The 23,763-nt window shown below is 39.6% G+C and overlaps 1 protein-coding gene across 1 annotated transcript in view; it reads left to right on the forward strand.

The window, feature by feature from the left end:
- P3h2 (prolyl 3-hydroxylase 2) overlaps positions 1-23,763 on the forward strand; it is a 159,266-nt gene that overhangs the window by 122,595 nt on the left and 12,908 nt on the right. The window contains exons 2-8 of the mRNA XM_057765855.1: positions 600-752; positions 4,096-4,285; positions 11,004-11,135; positions 12,963-13,105; positions 13,435-13,524; positions 14,970-15,010; positions 16,229-16,323. Coding sequence (XP_057621838.1) covers positions 600-752; positions 4,096-4,285; positions 11,004-11,135; positions 12,963-13,105; positions 13,435-13,524; positions 14,970-15,010; positions 16,229-16,323 — 844 coding nt within the window. The remainder of the gene's footprint in view (positions 1-599; positions 753-4,095; positions 4,286-11,003; positions 11,136-12,962; positions 13,106-13,434; positions 13,525-14,969; positions 15,011-16,228; positions 16,324-23,763) is intronic.

Below are 23,763 nucleotides of genomic sequence, written 5' to 3' on the forward strand. Positions count from 1 at the left end.
ACTTTTGATGCTGGAGAGATGACTCCATGGTTAAGAACATGGACGGCTTTCACAGAAGACCTCAGTTCAGTTTCCAGAACCTAGTCCAGGCTGTTTACCACTGTCTATAATTCCAGCTCCGGGGACCTAGCACCCTTCTTTGACATCCATGGACATCAACACTTATTTACATGATTAAAAGTAATCCACTTTTTTTTTTTTTTTGCATTAATGAGTATCTCCGAGATACAAAGTTAGCCTCTTTTCTGCATTGGACTAATTTGCTTCTTTCAACTTCCTTTTCTTTGCTCTCTAAAGCTAAAGAACTAATATGATGAGTTCCATCATTTAAAAAGTCACAGGGGTGTGTCTGTGTACATTTGTGTGTCTGTGTTTGTGTTTCTGTGTATGTGTATTTCTCTGTGTGTCTATGTATGTGTGTCTGTGTTTGTGTATGTTTGTTTGTGTTTGTGTGTATGTCTGTGTGTGTGTGTGTGTGTGTGTTTTATCTGGAATCCTATCCTAACTACTTCCTTACTTTGAGGCCTTAGAGCAATCACTTTAGTTCTCCAAGCGAAGTTTAGAAAACATTCCCTTAATTGTGTCCTTTTCTTCCACAGCTTAACCAGCTGGAAAAGGCCATGGAGGCAGCGCACACGTTCTTCATGGCCAACCCTGAGCACATGGAAATGCAGCAGAGCATAGAGGACTACAGAGCGACAGCGGGGGTGGACGCCTTCCAGCTGGTAGACAGAGAAGCCAGGCGACATCTGGTGAGTCCTGGGGCCTCTGTCCCTGCCTCGTAAAGCTGACTGCACCTGTTTCGTTGGCTCCAAGCTGAATCGTATAATGGGTTCATATATCAAGTTCAGTCTCAATGTACACTACCTTTCACACATTTGAAAAACATCTTATGAAATATTGTAACCAGAGGTGAAGCTATATTTGATATTCTATATTAACATTTCAATAACTGAGAGAAAAATTTTTAAGAGAAAATTCTCTTAGAAAAATCAGGCTATGGTGAAGCCTAAAACGCATGAAGTTATCTGTCTCTTCCATGGAGCCTCAGTTCTTACTTAGGAATTTTTCACGTCATATCTTTTAATTAATAATTTATTCACTGACAGTTTCACCAGATGTAAATAATGAATACTGACCACATTTACTCCAGAGTTTTACCTTTTTCCTCCTACCTTGTATACCCCACTTCCCTACTTGAGTACCAGCCTCAGTACCTCCTCAGGGCTCAGAATCAGATGTCTATGGCAGGTGAGGATCTGAGGATAAAACTTAACTCAAGTACATGACCTCTGCATCTTCTTTATTTTTTCATGCAAGGGGAAAAGTGAAGTGAAGGGGGCATGGAGGAGAGGAAGAATAACAAGAAAAGTAAGGGAAAAATAAGGAGAAGAAAGAGAGTAAGGGGAAGAAGTAGAAGTAGTGAGGAGGAGAAGAGTAAGGGTGGATCTCCACGAGGTCTTTAGTTTTTATAGACACAGTTGGAAAATTCCATAGGCAAGGACAATGACAACACGCACATCAAAAAGGGCAACTAGAACCTGCCAAAGCAGTACTCTGAAACAGGTGACCCAACCCAGGAAAGAGCAAGCATTCAAGGGGAAGTCTCTGACATTCCAAACCATTAGATAAAGTTACTAAACATCCCTAAATCCTGGACTCATCCATTCTCCTCATCTAATCTCTTTTGTGATAACCAGTTTTGAGGACACCCAGATTTGTTTGTTAGCAAAGGTGGGACATGCTGTCTTCCTGCTCAGTGCCTGTCTTCTACAGAAATTTCCATGTGGTCTGTTAGCAGGTAATTTTGTGGGACTGACTCTACATAAATTTAACTGTTAGAACAAAGAGTGACTGCCAAGCTTCAAGGCCACGTGGTGTGCGGAAAGGAGTAAGGTCATTCCATTGCCTGTGTAGAATTCACACTGCTGAGGTGATATGGGAAAGATTCCCACTTAAAAGGGAAGAATCATGGCTTCACAAGGTTTTTACAGATATGACAGTGACTTTTCCAAAAGACAAGTGTTCCTGCAGCTCTGCAATGGGTTGCTCTATGTGGATGTGTGCTCATACACTTCCCATGGGTCTGCCTATTGGTCTGCCAACTGCACATTCACTGTAGAGTCCTGTGGGCTCCAACATACAGATCTCTTTCTCACATTTGTGTTCATGTCCATTTGTCTTGTGACCCTGAGTTTAACTGTGCCAGTCCTCGTGACTAGGGTTTGGAGCTTTCTGTTGGAGACTGGTAGCATTGGGTGCACAACTGAAGGCAATTGATACCCCATCCCAGAATCCATCAATAGTCAGGAGTGCATGCCTGGCTCCGATGATGGTTTCATTTCTAGTTTCTAAAACAATATGCAGACTGATTTCCAGGGTGGCTCCAGTATCTTACATTCCCACCCACAGTGGATAAGGGTTCCCTTGCCCCATATCCACCCACCCCATCCTGTGCTGTTGTTGCTATTTCTATGAGGTCGTACTGACTAGGGTAAGATGGAACCCTAAAGTAGTTTTATTACTTCCTGATCGCTAAGAATTTTGAACATGTTTTTCAAGGTTCCCTAGACATTTCTTATTCTGTTTTGTGCTGTAGTTTATTTTTAATGCAGTATTTTGTTGATTTCATTGAAAATGCCGTGCAATGCATATGGTGGTTTTGAATCATACTCACCCCTGTTCCTTCCATCTAACTCCTCTGGATCCATGATCATCTCCCCTACCTCCCTCCTCCCTCCTTCATATCCTCTTCATAAATAAACCAGAAACCAATTACTGCCACCCATATATGCATGGGTATGGGGTGCTCACTGAAACACCTACCTACAAGTGACCACATATCTAAAGAAAGCTTGCTCTTCTTCCCCCTAGAAGCCATCAACTCTCAATGACTCCTTAGCTAGGGGTGGAGGAACAAGTGTCCTCTCCAATTCATGGTAGAATGCTCAGTGACTTGATCTTGTGCCGGTCTTGTGCAATCAGTCACCAATACTGTAATTTCATGAGTGCCTACAAGACACTACTTCTTCCCAGTCCGTGATTTCTGTTTCTTGCATTCTTTCTGCCCCCCCACCCACCCAATTACTTGATGTTTCTTGAGCTTGGCAGGAAGGAGGTATGATATAAATAACCTACATGTTGTCAAATGGTGTATTGTTCAATCTCAGTGAGTTTCTGCGACTTGGCTAGTTTTTCTTGCTGTTGATATCTAACATTATTCCATGTGGTCATATAGAATACAGAATGTTATTTCAATTTTCCTGGATTTGTTGAGGCTTTTGTTTGTATCCTAATATAAGTCTTATTTTGGAAAATGGTCCCTGAGTTGCTGAAAAGAGTGTCTACCCTTTAGTACTTAGATGAATGATTCTCTAGATGTCTGTTAGTTGATACCTTGTCTTGTTGTGTTACTGTGGCTGGTTCAAGTAATCCTCCTGCCTCAGTCATTTTAGTATCTAGGACTATAGATGCCAACGGCCATTCCTGATATTTAACACACTTATTTTTCACCTAGAAGTGAAGCCAGTGTGAGTTATTCATGGCTACACTATTTGTCTCCTGCTTTCCAATGTGGAGGATTTCCCTTTGTACCGGAAGTATACAAATTGGAGTTTGAAAAACCCACAGTATTCTTCTTACAAAAAAATACCATTTGGAATTACCCATAGAAAGGCCTTTCTGCCTCAGTTTTTTCGACCTCACCTTTCTCAATGTGATTTTCCAAATGACTGCCAAGAAGAATGATAGAGAAATATTTCAGAAGGAAGATTTGATGTACCAAGGCTTGGAAGTGATGGCACCATGCTAACCATGTTTGCTATCCCATATGCCTTCTCTACAGCAGAGAGATTATAGATTGTCCCATGTGTATGTGCAGAAAGTAAATTGATTGACATTGCCATAGTCCAGTTATGCAACAGGTTCCCTTTCTTTGACATTTACTTGAACCTGTGGAAGTCACAATAGACAGAACAAAAAACCTGTCTGTCATTACTTTCTGGGGCACAAAATTCTGCTCTGATCTTCCTAAATGATCCCGAGTCTGTGTTCATTCCACTCTTGACAAACAAGACCATGTCTGTGTCCTTGCAGGAGAGCTATAACGCAGGAGTTAAACACTATGAGGCCGATGACTTTGAAGCTGCCATCAAGTACTTTGAACAAGCTTTAAGAGAATATTACAATGAAGATATGGAGTGCCGAGCTCTATGTGAGGGGCCTCAGAGATTTGAGGAGTATGAGTATTTAGGGTATAAAGGTGGTCTTTATGAGGCAATTGCAGGTAAAACTTGTTTTTGTTCTTTGTTTTCTTACTCTAAAATGCTATGGATATTGTGTAAACAGTATTCTGACAATCTAGTGCTTAATAGTAAAGATTGTAACATGTTAACGATTCTCATGTGTCTGTTCCATCCTGCTAATTTTTATAAAGTTTTAAGATTTTTATTCCCTATTTCTTCTGATGTATTTGTTCATAATTTGTATTTATTTCATCAATGTAAAAATAAGAAGTACTATGAGTATTTCTTTTCAACATATTTTTTTATTTTATTTTATGCCTAGCAACAAAATGTGGACTTCTCATGTAAGTACATGTGGACTCACTTTGCTGTATGTAGTGGCTAGATAACACCCATGATATAGGACCATCATCATTTTTAAACATTAGTCTTTACTGAGGACTAGTGAGATTGTTGCCGTTTTTCAGTATTGTAAGTAATATAGCAATGACCCCTTTGATACAGTCTTGTACAATTCATTGGCAGATTATACTTGAGTGTGTAGTTTAAAAGAATAGGCAATGTGTGATAGTCAAGTCTTTTATTGGAAGAAGTGAGTTCTCTGTATATACCCTATTTGAAGATAAAGAGTTTGTATGAACAATATAAGTGTAAAAACACAACTGTCAGGAGAAACTTTCAGAGTGTGTTTATATAATACAAGAGAGGTGGAGAGCTTTTGTATGGAACAAAAAGCAAGAGAAAGTGGAGACCATAATCTACATAAAATACATATAAAATTAAATTGATTAAAAGAACAAGTAACCAGTATCTCAAATAACTTATAGACAAAATTTTAATACCTTTCATAGTAAAGTGAGGTTATAAATCATTATTAGTAGTAATTTATCTATCAATTGGTAGTAGTATCAATTGCCAATGCTTCTTTAGCAATAATAACATAAAATGCACCCATCCTCTTATTTTTACTTTTTTGTGTGTGTAATACTGAGGATTAAACTTACAGTGTCATGCATGATAGGCAAACACTGTGTTGCTGTGCTATAACTTTATCCATCCTTTTACATTTTTTGTCATGGAATTCTAGTGTAAGTTCCCAGGCTAGTCTTGAACTCTCCCTAGCTAGCAGGCATTGATTCTGTAATTCCCCCACCTCAGATGCCCAAGAACCAGTCCACAAGACCATAGGTCTTTCTTTGTTTACATCTCTAGTCAGTGAAATGGAAATCTGGAGGCCCTAGGGTTATGGGGATTGTAGAGAAAGTAGAGGTTCCTGGGGGGACCTTATGTGACCTTAACTTAATGCTTCTGGGTGTGTGCTCAATCAGTTGGGGTCAGTTGGCCACAGAAGTACAACAGGCAAGCATACAGGTAGCTACAGTGGGCCACTTTGCTGTGACTGTGTTTTAGGGGTTGGCATGGGGAAGGCTTGAGGAGGCCCCTATATATATAAAGCACAATGTATAGGATGAATGTCACAGTTAGCACACAAATATCAGATGCCACTTGTTGGGCAGAGGGGGCGGGTACAATTCTAGTCTTGGATCATGATTTTAATATTCTATTTTTTATTTTATTTTTTGACAGTTCCATGAATATATACAGTGAATTTTAGTCATTTTCAGACCCCCACCCCAGCACCCAGCTTCCTTCTCCAACTGAAGCTTTTCTTGTCAACAGGCCCCCTACTTACTTTCTTCTTCTTCTTCTTCTTCTTCTTCTTCTTCTTCTTCTTCTTCTTCTTCTTCTTCTTCTTCTTCTTCTTCTTCTTCTTCTTCTCCTCCTCCTCCTCCTCCTCCTCCTCCTCCTCCTCCTCCTCCTCCTTCTTCTTCTTCTTCTTCTTCTTCTTCTTTTCTCTCTCTCTCTCTCTCTCTCTCTCTCTCTCTCTCTCTCTCTCTCTCTCTCTCTCTCTCTCTCTCTTTCTCTCTCGTGGTCCAGTGAGTTTTATTAGAGTTTCTTGCTGGGACATGGGTGGGATATTACTTACTTGACAAGGAGAGCTGTCTAGTAGGTACATTAAGATGACACCACCTTCCCCAACAGCCACTAACTGCCAGAATCCTGATAGGTACCTCCTCCAACCTTGATAAAATTTTGATGAACTCAGTGCCGGACATGTCTTGTGCAAGTAGACACAGCTACAGTGATTTCATAATTACTCCTGCTCTGTCATGTTCAGAAAACATCTTTCTACTCTTCATCTCCCCATCCTGTTTTGTATATTCTTTCTGACATCCCCCATGTCCTCCAGGATGTTTCCTAAGCTTTGGAGGAGTGATATGACTGTATCATATACAGAGGAACACTCCAGCATTACGTATTGTCTGCAGTTTAGCCACTCATGGGTTCCTTCATTGACCACCCCAGTGTAATTAGAAGCTTCTTTGAAGAGAACTGGCAGCAGCACTAACCAATGAATATAAGCAGTATTTAGAGGGCAGTTTGACAAAACAAGTGTTTTGCACAATGTAGTAGGTTTGATAATAGCAGGTTCCTTACCTGGGCCTGTGGTCTCCCCAGTCGAGGGCTGTTTTTATTTTTCTTGATGGCATCACAAGATCCTCAAGTGTGCTGAACTTTTGGGGAGACTTCTCACACAGATCTGCATATCTGTCTGCTGCTCAGACACCTCACTGAAGAAATTCTGCTCCCTTTAGGCAAGGAATTTGTTAATTAGGACAATTGAGTGAGATGGCTAGAAACAAACTAAGAATAAAAGGCATAATTTTTCATCAAGAGTTCATACTTTTAAAGTCAATATAATCAAAAACCAAGTAAAGAGTAGCTTATACAATAGCAAATCTTTATCACATATTTGTTGATGACATGTGATGTTCCAAGACATACATAATGAAGAAATGATGTCCAAATGAAATGGAAGTTACTAAAGTCAGTTTACCTTCCCAATTCTAACATCTCCATATCTCCCTCAAAAGCTCTTACTTAGTAGCTCAAACCAAATTATGAAAAGTAGCTTTTCAATCTGACATCTTCCTCAACTCCTAAGTCCATCTTATTTGTTACCAAACTTGGACAAATGCCCCTTTTACATGGCACTTCACACTTACTGAGTCAACCCGTTGGGAATTTTGCTTAAATCAAAACTGCATTTTAACCAAGCCCCCATGATGGCTTCCTTCCTGTTCTTGGTGTGCAGGTCAGACAGAACTGTAATACAGAGCCCAAATTCTGTCCTAATTCTACTGTATATAAACTTCCTCCCTTTATGGCTTTCATCCCACTTGGAATAAAGACCAATAGCCTTGAAGGACTTGCCTTATGTATATTCGTGTTCTCCATTGCTGCCTTCTCAAGTTCTTTGAAGTCTTTGGATGTGCCACTTTACTCTCTGTTTTCCTTGCAAATCAGGTTTTCCATATCATATAGCCAGTGTCCTATTTTATTCAGTCTTCATTCCTCAGGGATGGGCAGATCCCTATGCTACTTAATAAATATTGGCTAAATGACTGTGTTGATGAATGCGAGAATAAAGAATATGGTCTATGCACCAGTAACTATGTATAGATAAATGTGATAACAATGCCTTGTGCTTGTGATAATGTTGATCATAAATGAAGGGTAGAGTTTTTAGAAGCTAATTAGAGAATACCTACAAAGTGTAAACTAGAATCAATATATCTATTACAGTCAAAGTCACTACACTAAATTATCAAACTATGAAGTACTCTATTACCTGAAGTAAATTTAGGTTATCCAAAATCAGTATACTTGTGTGAGTTACTTTGAGGATTTATTTCTAAAACTTTTCTTTCCTTGGGCATCTGCCAATTTAACTTTCCTGTATTTTGTGAACATTATTCATTTAAAAATAAATTTTGCGTGTCTTTTATAGTCTGAATTTTTCCTTAACATAGTGTTTTACAGAAGAATGAGCTAGCATTTTCTTTATTATTCATAGTAATATATAAATATGTTTACATATGTAAATACATATAAACTCTTTATTTAATAGTTTACTATGCTGTGGTTTTATGCGATGATGTACACTACCTTCAGCCCCACATTTGTCTGTGTACCCGTGCTGTCAGTGTCCATGGAACAGATTTGGCAAATGGTCTAGATTCTGTTATGACAACTGATATCTCTGTAGGTTAGTATTTAGTTCTAGTCAAGTTACCATAACCCATTGATTGTTTGGAAGGACAGACATCTCCACACTTAGTTTCTTTGACTCTTAAGTACCACAACCAGCATCCCAGCTCCCAGCCAAACACTGTTGAGTATTAGTCATAGTCTCTCTAGAGACAGCCCAAGACCTGCAATTATAGAACTATGGTAAGATTTCCTGGAAATCTGAAACATGCTCACTTTATGTAGCAAAAGAAAAACAACTAAATGTATTCTCACACAGTTCTTCTGAGCCTCAGTCTTATTATAAAAAAGCACATTGATTGCACAATGACACTGAAAGGGAAAGAAAACAACAAACATAATTACCATGTTGATTTCTACCCTGCAAATTCTTGCATTGCTGGGTGTCCTCAATTCATAGTTAAGCTGGCATTCACAAAGGAGAATGTATTAAGAAAACATTAACACTTGAATGTAGTGAGGAGCTGCTTGTTGGTTCCCGGCCGCTTAGCCCCAAAATAACCACACAGAAACTATATGAATTGAATCACTGCTTAGCCCATTAGCTCTAGCTTCTTACTGACTAACTCATTTTAATTTAATCCATTTCTATTAATCTGTGTATCGCCACGTAGCAGTGGCTTATGGGCAAAGTTTCGGCATGTCTGGCTGCAGCTCCAAGGCATCTCTCTGACTCCGCCCTTCTTTCTCCCAGCATTCAGTCCATTCCTCCTCACCTAGCTCTGCTCTGCCCTGCCCTGCTCTGCTATAGGCTCAAAGCAGTTTTTTATTTATGGTACTCACAGCATATAGAAGGAAATCCCACATGACTTGAATTGTAGAGTTAGAAGAGACTAAATGTTGGAGGAAAACACAAATGGCTGCTTGATACAAATTTTCATGTGGTCAGCTCTGTTTGTGAAACCAGAAGGCTATCTTTGTTGTTCTAATTTGCTGTTTATACTATACTCTGCTTCAAAATATATCCCTTCAGATTTTGAATTGTCCGTTGTTACATCTTTTTCATTTTTTCTACCCTTGTCACTTGATATTAGAGCAGTGGTTCTCAATCTGTGAGTCACAGCCCCTTTGAAGGTTGAAATACCCTTTCCCACAGGAGTCTGCATATCAGATATTTGCATTACAATTCATAACAGTAGCAAAAATACAATTATGAGAATAATTTTGTGGTTGGGGGATCACCACAACATGAGAAACTGAAGGGTCACAACATTAGGAAGGTTGAGAGCCACTGAATTAGAGAAAAGATAGATCTGAAGATGAAGAGGACTTTGGGCTATGGAGGAGTGAACAGTTGGCTGTTTGCTGTTCCTCTAAGATATGAAATGCCACTAGTATTTTATTTCTAACTTCAGATTGTACGTGTAGACCTCATTATTTTCTCCACATTTCCAACTGGAGGTAGATGCAGTAGACTGTGGTTTTGATTCTGTTAGCTGTTCGACATGAGCTCAAGTTAGCCAGGTTATGGAAAACGTTTGCCCCACCCTCCAAATACTCCTTTCCTTCCTGTGTCCCGACCTCATTCTGTAAAATTGCCCAGATCCAGGATGAACTCTGACTCAACAGAGACCCTTTTGAGAGAAGCTGTTGTGCCCAATTAAATTGTGCAGCCATGAAGTCAAGTGATTTTCTCCACCGCCAGGGAGCTTACTTAGCCCAAGTATGAATGAACCATTCTCTCCATGGAAAACGTTGCCCCATCTTTGCTATAGAATTCAAAGTTAGGCAAGGAAGGAGGGAAGTTTTCCTTGTGATATTAGCTGCTTGTGTTTCTTCAGCTCATGCCTTGGTAAAGCAGACTCTAGAGGTAAGAGCCATGGAATTCCCTGTACTTCAGTATTTTACCTATTATAAATAAGAGCAGCCAATGAAGAGGGTGCAAAGAGGACTGTGCTTATTCCAATTTTTTAGCTGTCATCCTTTCTGCCATTTTGCCACTCTCTGTCAAAACAGTATCTTATGTGTTAGGATATGTACTGTCTAGTGAGAGCCTAGTCTATAAGTGGATAGATTCTGGTCCTGAGCAATAGGCATCAAGAAATAGCATTTGAATTCCTCCTTTAAAATAAATTGACAGGGAAGTGGGGTTTAAGTCCTCCATTTCCCCTGCTAAATTTCTCTGTGGATGGCTGTTCTATTATCTGAATGGCTTAACATCACTAGGATGTGAATGACTTGTCTCAGTTCCAGGGCATTTCAGACCCTCTGCAGTAAACCAAAAGAAGCTCAGTATGTCTGGTGAGAAAGTCTTCATTCAGCTTCATGCACAGGAAGCCTGAGGTACTACAGAGGTTCAGGACCCAGCCCTGTCCAGTGATCATGGCTAAGATGATGTTGCCAGCCACTATTTGAAGTTTTCAGGCTAGGAAATGATAATACAGATCTATCTATCTATCTATCTATCTATCTATCTATCTATCTATCTATCTATCTATCTATCTATCTCTATCATCTATCTATCATCTATCTATCTATCTATCTATCTATCTATCTATCTATCTATCTATCTATCTATATCTCTCTTTTCTTTCTGCCCCCCTCCCCGAGTGTTGTGTGACAATGCATGCCCTGCAGAAAGTGCTGCCCTGCCAAAGGTGTGGCCTCAGCACCTGGAGGACACACATTTTCTCTCTTGCCTTCCAGATCACTACATGCAGGTGCTGGTCTGTCAGCATGAGTGTGTGAGGGAACTTGCCACCCGCCCAGGCCGCCTCTCACCAATTGAGAACTTTCTTCCCTTGCATTACGACTACCTACAGTTTGCCTACTACAGAGGTAAAGTATGGACCATCCACGAAGACCTTTGGGGTTCTTCTTTATCACTGTTGGCATCTTCACCATGCAGACCCCTGCTTTCTTTCATTTCACCATCAAAGCAATGCAGGTTTATGCCCATTCTTCTTGCCTTTTGGCTGCAGCTCAGAGCAAGAAAGGCAGTGGCCGAAGCACAGGATTCACTGTGATAATGTCCTAAAACTTCCACTAGACTTGCAAGATTTCTTCTTCAACCTGGGCTTCTTCTTCAACTCACTTTTAATAGGATTGCATTCCCATGGTTGAATGAATCAGTGTATTAAAATAATTCCCCTCTTTCTCTATCCATAGTCCACTTTCATGTCCTTCAACTGAGTGTTTTATACTTCCGATTTTTTTATATATATAATATGCTAATACACTTACAGAATTTTCCTTTTTTTATGTGAAGACAGCATATTATTTATAATACTTTCTGGATATTTTTTATTTACTACATGCCAATTGACTTTTAGTAGGTTAGGTAAAGGAAATAGGTGTATTTTATGCCAAAATTAAATTCTAGCAATTTATTATTCAACTTTAATAGATGAGTACAGAGAGATCTTTCTGATCTCTCTTTTTTAAATGCCCGAATACAATTGAATTAGAACTTATTTCATGTGTCTTCTTATTGAGGGACAGTTGTGTTGTTTAGTAATCTTTTGTGACCACAGTGAACTTTCAAGTAGATAACACTTTACACATGTCTGTGCACATCTATATAATATTTTGAAGGATAAAGATCTGAAAGTTCATCTACTGGGTCAAATAGTTTATTCATTTGTAATTTTGATTCACATTGCCAAATTTTCCTTCATATGGGTTGTATTTTCCAGAGTTCATCATCAGAATATATTATAAAATGTTTAGATATTCCACAATCCCCTAGGCAAATTTATTAATTCAAAATAGCTTTAGTTTCCGTTTTTATTAAAAAGAAAATATTGAATCCCCTCTCTTATACTTGGAGACATCTCTGGAGCCATCTCTGAGAATTTATGTATACACAGAGAATGTATGTATGTATATATATTTATGTATATGTATATATATATGTGTGTGTGTGTGCATGCATATATGTGTGCTTATGAAGAGAGAAGTTTTTTTTTTTAATCTAATTGTGAGAACTATTTGCAAAGGTGGCACAAAGCATTTCAGCATCCTGTTCCTAAAAGTGAAACATTAGTTTTTGCAATAGCTAAATGTTTCTAGAACAAAGAAGTCACATGAAACATCCTGGGCTACTCCTTGTAACAGCTGGATACCACTCAGGTTGCTCCCGCTATGTGGGAAGGGGCTAGAAGAGACCATCTGCAGCTCTGGGGATGCACTCAAGGTTACCCCATAGAAGCAAAAGTATACAACACACTTCCCAGTGATAAGAAATAACACTTTGAAATCACTTCTGCACTCATATTTTATTTATGAAGGCTTCGCCATCATATTAGAAGGTCATGCTCAGAGTATTTACTTAGGTCAAACAGTATAAAAAAAAGTCACAGTTAATTCCTACGGTTTTGCTGTGGTCTTAACAGCAATCACCAAGAAGCATTTTCAGATGAGACGTTGCAGCATTTCTGCAGCGCACTCAGCACCAAAGCAAACAAAAGATTTTCCCATTTGAGGACCTGAAATCATGTCTGTCCTCCTGTGTAATTGCTTCTGACCTTCTGGCTCAGCCTCGGTTTGTCTCCCATAAACGATGATCAGTGCTAATGTCACTAGACTCACAGAAGTCTTCCCCTGAAATCCTCTGGGCAGATCTAACTGATGCAAATGTGACCTAATAATGCCTTGTGTTTCCAGTGGGTGAATATGTGAAAGCTTTGGAGTGTTGCAAAGCCTACCTGATGTTCCATCCAGATGACGAGGATGTCCTGGACAATGTAGACTACTATGAGAGCCTGCTAGACAACAGCATTGACCCAGCATCCATTGAGGCCCGAGAGGTGAGAGCAGAGTGCAGAGAGAAATCTCTACACTGAAGTGTGTTCCAGGGAGAACTGATTAAGAACCAAGAGACAGACATCATCATTAACAACAACAAAAAAATACATAGAGACTTAGTGGCTGTTCCAGGTCTTAATTCTTTCTAGTGTTAGCCATGCCAGAGGCACGTTTCTCATAGGAGCTAGCTTGTGAAAACCCATTGTCAAGGAGACTGCTTGCAGCTCTGATCTTTGTGTTAGCTCATTGGCTGTTATAATGTAAAGTTTCACTTGAGCATCTATCACATGTCTCGGGTGTTATTTAGATCTAACCTCGTCTTTTCTCCTAGGATTTGGCAGCATTTGTCAAACGTCACAACCTTGAATCTGAACTGATAAAGTCTGCTGCAGAGGGTCTGGGATTTTTATATTCTGAACCGGTAAGAACAAAGAAGGAAAATGAAGTGCTATTAAAAACCTTCTTGGTGGATAGATATTTAAGCATTAGAGCCCCTTCCACATTAGTTGGAGATTCTAATAACCTATTTAAATTAATAACTGATTAGGAGTTATCTTTATGTTATTAACGTGGTGAACTTGAAAAGATTTTGATAGGTTCCCATACTGCTATAGTCCAAAGTCAAAAGCAAATTTTGTCCATGATTCATTTGCCTCAGTATTGTTTTATTTTTCTAACCTTTAGATGTAAAATTTTAATGCGTTAATGACTATTGTTCTTTAAACAACATAAGACATCTTCAAGCTGTGCTTCTCTGCTTCTCACACAGTCCCGATAGTCCTAGGAAGACACACCCTTTACAAACCTCATCAGTGCTGTAAATAAATGCATTTTATTGTTTTTATTTAACAAGATGCCTGTGGTCTTCATTTTGGTAAGGCCTTAAAATATTTTTGCTACATACCTAGAATTAATATATGATTAGCTCCTTTGATGCTTGAATTATTTCTGAGTTCTTTCAAACATTCATAGTACAGTGATCATTTTTATTGAACCTTCAAATGAATTCCAAGAGTGGGCTCACCCTGAATGGAAACATGAGGCTTGAAAGTTCTTGAAACTTAACTGCCCTCCTCAGAAACTCTCTCTGCTACCTTCATTGCTTCTAGGGATCCATGAAAGTGTCAATTTACCAAACTTACAGGAGGAGCTCCTCTGCTGCTCATATATATTCAGTGCCAATTGCTAGATCATCGGTATTCTAACTTCTGTTCTTCTGATGGCCAGTTTATAGTATTTTCCCTTTTCTTCATTGAATTATATAGCTATAGGTTTCTACTATCTATTGATGATTGAATATTGTCACACAATACCCATGTTAATATGTTGAGGAAATCACTAATTGCAGCATATTTTCAATTTGTTATTAATTATGACTTATTGTCCATGGCACATTTTACAAATTAGGTTACTTTAAGGAAATATTTCTGGCATAACATTTAACATTATGTTTGTTCCTACACAATGTTTTGAAGAATTGTGTTTTCCCAAGAGGCACCAGAATAGGATACCTACATTATGAATCTATATAGATAAATCACGTTGGTTTCTTTGTTCAAATTTGACTCATGATCCACAGAGCACTTGTACTGAAGGATCTCTGAAGCCCTTTCTGTTACCAAATTTCAAATCACTATCAAGAGCAAAAGAACCAAGGTCCTAACTAATTCTGTGCATTTTTAAAATTCATTTGTTACCTGTGGTGCCCTTGCCAAAAATCGCACCAAACTTCTCTTCATTGATACACAGTGCAAGTTCCTGAATATTTCAGGCCTTCTTAATACTTCATTAAGAGTATTTTATTTTTTTATTCCTCTAAATTGTGTTTTATTAATAAATTTATACCTCTTTCTCAACTGTAAACAGAACTACTGGATCAGTTACGGAGGACGGCAGGATGAGAATCGGTGAGTTCTCCATTTGGGAGACAAACTGCAGTGATACAAAGTGCTCAGGGGGAGGAGATGGCACAAGGAACATAGCTCCAGTGGATTAGTGAACAGAATGTGATTACAGCCTTTGAGCTGCTCTTAGGAACGTGTCCTGGTCCCAGCGCTCCCACTCTCTTCTGTATGGTTTTGAGTAATGAGTTTTCTCCTTGGGTGTGAACACTTTTCCTTGAATTAAAGAGTTAGCCCAGAAGGCTGCAAATGTTAACTACCTGTGATTACTTATTACACAAAGCTGGGTGCTATTTCCATTAACAAGTTTTATGAAATTTGCTCTTCAAAATGGTTTTCATCCTTTGAGAATTGCATACATTTTGATCATAATCAAAATTTCCTTTCTGATGATAAATTCCCTTATGATATTCATTTGAAATCAAGACCAGAAAATTTTCTGCATAGTGAATTGAATGTTATTACTGAACAAATCGAAACTAAGAGAACTCACTTTTAATACAATTGTAATCAACCCACATGTTTTAAAATAACCCAAGCTTGTTGCAAGTGTGTTTGTGATCACATAATCCAACTGACCTATTTTTAAATGAGACAGACCATGTCAACGGAAGGAAGGGACTTGTTTATGACTTTGGAACAATAACCTGGAAGATTTCAGTCTTGGAATCTTGCAATCAGTCAACACTTAATGACATAAGATTACTGGAGAGAATCTAGGACATGCAGGAGTGTTTGAATGTACCCAGTCTGTGTCAGTTTTAAGGCTATCTACTCTCACTTATGTATCTGGGAAGCTTGACACAAACTGTGTCTTTCTCCTCAGAATAGTCAAGAACCAACTCTTACATTAGGACAGGATTTGTCTCCATTCGAGCATTATTCAGTGATGCAGTCCATGTTCAAAACACAGTACAACATGGAGAATTATGAAGGTGCACACAGTCACTTTCTCCTGTTTTTTGGGACAATAGACCTATAAAGAAGGGAGTGAAATTATAGCTGCAATTAATTTTGATAAAAGTTGCAAAGAGAATGTAGAGAGAAATGGCATCCTGAGGAAGCTGAGAGAGCTGCACAAAGACACAGGCATATCATGTGATTTAGAAAGCTAGATGAATGGTCAACAACTCAGAATCAAAGCTTGTGTAGTTGCAGTATTCCTTACCTTTGAACATCTTTATTTAATGGGAAATTTCAGTCTCAATTCTTTTGAATGGACAGGGTCCCTTCAGGAGTGAACGTGGAGGGAGCAGAAGTTCATGGATTGTCAATGGGGAAAAAGTCACCACCCAAGATAGATCGAGACCTAAGAGAAGGTATGTACATACAATCTTTTATGTCTATGAAGACAGAGGAACAGGGTATGGTGGGGAAATCTTTAAAATTTTCTTAATTTCCTTTTCACAAGTTGGAAGCTTAGTTGGGTGGGATCTTGCCCTGAGATCCTTTATTCCATTTAATGTTACTATTTTGTTAATCTGTTTATCTCATTGAACACTGGACTTCACTCTATTCCACTTCCTAGTGTCCCCTTTCTCCTCAAATTGTACATTTTGTGTTTTTCCTTGCACAGCCTGCTCCTTTTCATTATAAACCTGTATAAGAGAGAACATTAATAACCACAGGCAGTGTCAATGCCAGGCTGTGTTGATGTTTCCTCTGCTAATGGAATTAATCTAAAACTCTTCACTTTAGCCTCAGGCAGATCTTTTGAAAATATCACAATAGACTCTAGGTCACATACAAAAATTCTTCTCTGAAACTGCTTGAGCCAGGCCGCCACAGTTCAAATTGCCCTCAACACCACTGTCTTCCATGATTCCGATGAGGATGGCCCCTAAGCACCATTTAAGTGTTCTTCTGCCTTTCTGATCCAAAGTCCCAAAGTCCACATTCTTCCAAACAACAGTGTGGTCAGACCTATCACAGCAATTCCCCAGTCCCTGGTACCAATTTCTATCTTAGCTCTGGTTTCATTGCTTTGAAGAGACATAATGACCATGACAACTCTTATAAAGGAAAAAATTTAATTGGGGCTGGCCTACAGTTCAGAGGTTCAGTCTATTGTCATCATAGTGAGAAGTATGGTAGCGTGTAAGCAGATACGGTACTGGAGAGGTAGCTGAGAGTTCTACATCTGGCTCCACAGGCATCAGGAAGTAAACTTGCTTGAGCTTCTGAGACCTCAAATCCCAACCCCCTAGTGACACATTTTCTCTAACAAAATCACACCTAATACAAAGAGGCCACACCTCCCAATAGTACCACTCCCTTTAAACCAATTACTCAAACACATGAGTCAATGGGGGCCATTCCTATTCAAACCACCACAGAGATTGAGGTGGAGATCATTTTCTCTTTAAGACTAAGAATAAATCTGCAGTTGTCTGAAGTCAACACATAAACAGAAAAATGCCTCAGATCTTTATGTCACTGCAAAAATTGTTTCCAAATACTCCCCCATCCTTTGAATTAGACAAGAACTATGTGGTTTTCCTCATTCTCAGTGGAATACTTGAGGCTTAGAGAGGTCACTAGACTGAATTCTGTTGCCCAGCCAGTTAGTGAATGCTAGATAGTGTGGGATAGACTGCACATGCAAGGATCATGGAAAAGACAGAGGTCATGTGAGATATTAAGTTAGTTTACCTGAGGTACTTAGATATTTAAGATTTGAGCAAGACTTTGAGTAAAAATAGATTTTATTTTTATTTTTTTAAACATGTATGATATGGTAGAAGTTTAATGCAGGGTCTTGTGAATGCTGGGTAAGCAGCCCAGTACTTATCTACATTATCAACCTATTGTTTTTCACTAAATTTGGTAGCTGCCTCTTAGTAACTGCAGTCCTAATCAGAAGTTGCAACTCCAGTTACAGCTACCAGTTCAACCGCACTGGCCATAGCCAGGCATGAATTCTGTTCCCTTGGGCACCAGCTCTATCACGCCTACTAAAGGGAACTTTATCTAGATCTCCATCCCTCTATAGAACTAGGAATTCAATGGTTGAAATGAAATCCTCCGAGCTTGGAGAGATTTAATAGTAAAAAGCTAACCTCTCCTAGCTCTCGCCCTCCCCAAAACATTAGGTGTCCTTCTGCTCAGCCCCCATTTAAGAACCCTAGCTACACATAGTTTCTCCCTACCATTTCCTGTGAGCTAGTTGCTGACTCTGCCTCTTGACCCCAGGTTAACTTTATTTAATTAAACAAATGTAACATGTCTTTGTATCATTAAACATATTAAACAGCATAAACCAATGTAACCCATCTTAAATTAATGTTCTGCCCCATCAACCCTGAAGATACTTCAGACCAATTTCCTAGGATTGTACAGAGAACTGTTCTAGTGGGTAAAACAGTTGGAACAGAAGCATAGAGACAAGAGAACAGAGCGTTATATGAACCTAAGAACAGAACTGGTGCAATTGCAGACTCCTCACAAAAGCAGGTTTTACACAGAGTCAAGCATTGTTTTAGTAATGTACTATTAGCAAGAGTACTGCTGACAAAATTGATAGTACTTCCTAACAGCCATTATTGTTTGCATATATAATTCTTAAGAGAATTTACATAGCTTTCATTTTAATAGTAGCAGACTCTCAAGTGGGGATTTAGTTACTTCTCCAAAGTCTCACATGACATATAGCAAGCACTCAAACCCTATAGTCATGTCCCAAACCAGATTGTTATGTTTTCTTCAATACCTATTGCATTGATTACAAACAGTTATATCTAAGGCATAGCCTAAAGTATAAGTCCTGAGGAGTAAATACAGGTATAAGTGCCCACGACGATTAGACCCTGGACTGACCTTGTCTTAAAGATACCGCGTCTGGATAGGCTTGGTGGTGGCGCATTGCCTTTAATCCCAGCACCTGGGAGGTAGAGACAGGCAGATTTCTGTGAGTTCAAGGCCAGCTTGGTCTGCAAAATGAGTTCCAGTACAGCTACCAAGGCAATTACATAGAGAGAAACTTGTCTGGAAAAACCATAGATAGATAGATAGATAGATAGATAGATAGATAGATAGATAGATAGATAGATAGGTAGATAGATAGGTAGGTAGGTAGGTAGGTAGGTAGGTAGGTAGGTAGGTAGGTAGGTAGATAGGTAGATAGGTAGATAGGTAGATAGGTAGATAGGTAGATAGGTAGACAGATAAGGTATCTTTGGATTTTGTAAATTTGACATGTGTTCGGAGAACTCAGAAACAATAAAGGATACAAATGAGCAACCAGATGATGTAGTCACAGGGCACAGATCTTCCTGTACTCTCTCTGCATATTCATCTCCCAGTACCTCCGCCGCAAGCTCATATATATATATCCCTGGTGTTCAAGACTGACAAAGCCTGACTTCCACCTCCTCCGTGCCCCAAGGTGCAGGTTGCAATCCTTGGTCCTTCAGGGACTGGGTCCATCCAGAGTCTAGCTATGGGATACAAGATGAATTGCTTCATTAGCATAATAAGCTCAGGTGTGATAGTTTTACAGAGACTATGAATTATAAAAATACACTTCTATTATTCAGGAAACTTCAAGTGTTTTAGATGTGCTGAACTAGGAACTGGTAATAGAATGCAAATGCATTTTTGATTCTACCACATGGGCAGTGCCCTCAGACACTTGAGAATAGTGGTAAGCTATAAAATTACCAGGCCCAGAACATTCCCATGGCTTGGCAGAAAGCAGATGCCAAGGGGGCAAGACTCCAGGAGGCATGTGCCATAAAGTACAGTCTCTGTCATTTTTCTTCTTGTTTGCAAAGGGTCTGTCATCTCCTTGGGTTAGTGTTTAATAATATTACCACAGCATGGTCACTGGGGGCCACCTCCCAAACTAACTCCAGCCTAGGACACACTCGTGCTGACTCACAGAAAACACCTCTGTTAGTTACTCATTCTTTTAGCCCCTGTTTTCCAAAGACTGTGCTGACTAATGAGTCCAGGGTCACTTGGGACAAGGCCAAAATAATGTTGAACTTGGAGTCTGAAGGCTCGATCTCAGGATGTGTTATGACAGGACTCACACTATGACATGTCTCTCCTTGGCCCCTCTGTGCCTTGCAGTCATTATCTGTGAAGAAAGGTGGTAACTAGGCAGGAAATGATGCATGTGCTGTCCTTTTAAAACCCTAAAGGCTTGTGCTCATGTCAGGGCTTATTAGCTCACACCCCGCCCCATGCCTAGTGAGATGTGATATTTATGAGAATACCATTGCTCTTGCCATGAGCCTCAAGCAGTATGCACAATGAAACCCTTGCCTAGATGATCTTTGTTGCGACCGGGGAGTGAGAGCCAGGCACATACTTTATGAATGAGAGAAGAATTAAGTTGTTTAACCCAATCTCCCTGCGCACTGCACAGTGGTTAAAAGTTGGCTGCAATCATCAGACCAGGCCCCAGGAACCACAGCCTATTGGACTACATTTTTATTTTAATTTTCACATTTTACCCTGTCTGGTGTGCTACTGTAAGTCATCTTTGGTCTGGTCGCATCCGCGTGGATGACAAGCTTCCTTCCCATCCCCTTCTTTCTTTTGTTTGCTTTTTAAGTGTGATATATTTCTGCTTAAAATTCTATACATTCTGTGGTAATTTTAATGCTCTTGAAAAGCATATATGAAATACCAATTCTCCCAATCTCCGTCATTCTACATATTTAGGAGTATGTGGTGCCCAGCCTTTATGTGAATATTTGAATGTTATTTGTTGCATGGCTCAGGGTTCTGCCACTATCTCCACACCCTCTTCTAAATATACTCCATTAAAGCAAGCTTACTAATATTGACACCAGAATCTAATATAGTATTCTAGCACAGCTCTACAATTCAATAATAATGATAACAGCAACAAACACTCATGCTGAGCTTGGGTGATAGAAATTTTGTTCCTTAGTGCTTTAGCATAGTAATGCTAAAATTCATATTTTAAGAATAATCTTATTATAATTAAGTAAATTGCTTCAAGCCAAAGAATAATAAACATTTGACAAATTACAAACCAATTTAGTTCACTAAACTCTGTGTTCTATTTATATTTGAATTTCATATTTACAAGTGGTTTTCTGTGAATCTGCGGTTGTCTTTTTTGGTTCAAGGAGTAATTTTTCATTTTTAAGTTGGAGTAGCTACGCAGCTTTCTGAGTTTGAAGGGATGCGCCTCAATTTGACTAGGAATTCTTATTGCCTACAGAGATTGGGACACCATTTCAAAACTATATGAAGAAGACCTGTGATGGGGCTGTCACTGTTTTTGTTTTATCTAGTTTCATCTGCTTAGGACAATAGACATGTATTATTATCTTATCTTTTCTGAGATTCAGAACCCAGAGACATCCATCATCTCCCCCAAAGCTTATTCCAACATCTCAACGCGGCCTTGACTGGTGTCTTAGTTAGGGTCCTGTTGCTGTGAAAAAGCACCAAGACTAAAGGTAACTTGTGAAGAAATGGGTTTATTATTTCAGCTCGTAGTTCCATGTCATATTCCAGATGGGGAGGTGATGCTCAGTCAGGGCGTGGGGATCTCTACAACCACCATAGCCAGTAGGGTAGTGATCCGCAGGAGGCTAGAAGGCAGTTCAATTCAACACAACTAAGAGCAGGGTGTTCATTCACATTTTGGGGGTTACTTCCAACCCCCCCAAGTAGTTTATTTTAGGTATGTTTAAGCACAAGACAATTGGGTGAAAACTGTTCATTCAGATTTTGGGGGTCAATTCCGACCGCCCAAGAAGTTTATTTTAGGTATGTTTAAGCACATGACAATTGGGTGAAAACTTTCCTGGCCATAACTCACTCAGCCCCATATGCACAATAAAGTATAACAGAGTAAGAGAAACAAAGGTCAGACGTGAGTACATGGAAACTCTTCATAAAGTACCTGTGCACCTTCCATAAAGATGGATTCTATAAATTGACTACATGTGACCATCCATAAAGAGAGATTCTATAGACTGACTGAGAAAAACAAGCTGATGATGTGGGCCTGAGAGAGGATCTGGTGTCTCCTTTCACCACCAGTTCTTTAACCATGCCTGTCCCAGCCTTCTGGACAGAGGACTGCTTGTACATTCCCTCCTTTGAAGGATCAGGCCTGTGTGTGTGACATTCCAGGTTCCGCTAGTGCTTATCTGGAAGCACAAATCCCCCATGCCTCCTACAGCAGGGCAGGAGCCTGGAGCAGAAACTGAAGCAGAAGTCGTGGAAGAGTGCTGCCTATTGGCTGCCTCATATGGCTCACTCTGACTCCTCTCAGAGCAACCAAGACCACCAGCCCTGGGGTAGCATCACACTCAGCGAGCTGGAGTGTCCCCTACCAATCATCAGTCAAGAAAAATGCACCCGGGTTTGTACACAAGCCAATCTTGTGGGAACCTTCTCTCAACTGAGGTTCTCTTTTCCAAAATGACTGCAACTTTATATTAAGGTGGAATAAACTAGCCATCAAAACTGGGAAATACTTCTGATTCAGAGGGCAGAACTCATTTCCTAGAGAACTGACGGACCATGGCTGTGCAGTCCTGGCTGGTTCTCGGCCAGAGGATGCCCTCTGTTTCTTGTCCCATCAGTACTAATAGAACTGCTTGCCTAATCAAGGCACACAGCTGGGAAGACAATGAACTGGGCAGGTGAGCCTGGGAGAAGTCACAGCCTCCTGTAAGATAATCACAGGCCTGACCTCCCATCTCCTTTGTTGTAGTCTGTGAAGCAGAAACAATTACCCAGCCATGCTCACACTTGCAGCAGGCAGATCGCACAAGGGTAGGGATCGCGAAGGTGGCGAGGATTGTCTTAGAGTGTGCCAGAGGAAGGAAAAAGGGGCGAGAGGAGAGGATGGAAGAGGAGGACAGGGGTGTCGAGGGGAGGAATTGTGGTGGCCCAAGCCTGAAAACTACTGTGTAGCATTTAACTGCCTGGGAAACTCATGAAACCTACTCAGACACTTCAAGTTTCAAGTGGTATTTAGATTCTATCCAATTCTGTATTTTTCTAAAACTTTAGTACAAGAAGTTTTAAGGAACATCACACTGTGAATGGAAAACTTATTTTTCTACTTATCCAAAAGATGGGATACTGAAAACTAGGGTTCTGTGTATGTATTGTCTTAGAATCCAAGAATTCTACATTTATAAGTTTTGCTGATAATTTTAGAATTATAGGAGGTGATGACTAAGGACATCTATCTATAGCTGAATTCTGCTGTAGATGTGTATCTCGATGGGGCATAAGGTAAAGTCACGCTGACTGCTTGATTGAATGAGTTAATATTAACAATCAATCAAATTGAAGGCTTATGAATAATGTAGCAAGACCATATTAAAACTAAAATTAAACAGATTCACTAAGACTTCATTGTAGTGTTAAATTTACATTTGTGATAAAAAAGATGCAACACTAGATAACAAGATACTACAAGGAATGCTAACCCTAAAGCACCCTGTCCCATTCTTTCAGGAGAATGTTCATATGGAATCTGGTGTTTTATTCTAAGCAAAATAGTATCAACCTTCTTCATTAGTGTTCTTGACTTGGCTATGGTTTCTTTTACATTCCTGCTCTCCTGTTTCATAATTTTGGGCATCAGGTTATATGAAACATAAATATACATAATACAGCCCTGTCTCTTGCATGGGAGAGTTCAGGGTGGGGCACAGTATGTCAGGTACCCGGAAAACTGAGAGACTGGCAGACAGGGTCCACTTTGATTTGTTAATGGGCATCTCTGCTAGCAGTTTGTTCCCAGGTTTGAG

The sequence above is a fragment of the Chionomys nivalis genome, chromosome 3 (genome assembly GCF_950005125.1).
Source record: "Chionomys nivalis chromosome 3, mChiNiv1.1, whole genome shotgun sequence".
In the NCBI taxonomy this organism is placed as follows: Eukaryota; Metazoa; Chordata; class Mammalia; order Rodentia; family Cricetidae; genus Chionomys; species Chionomys nivalis.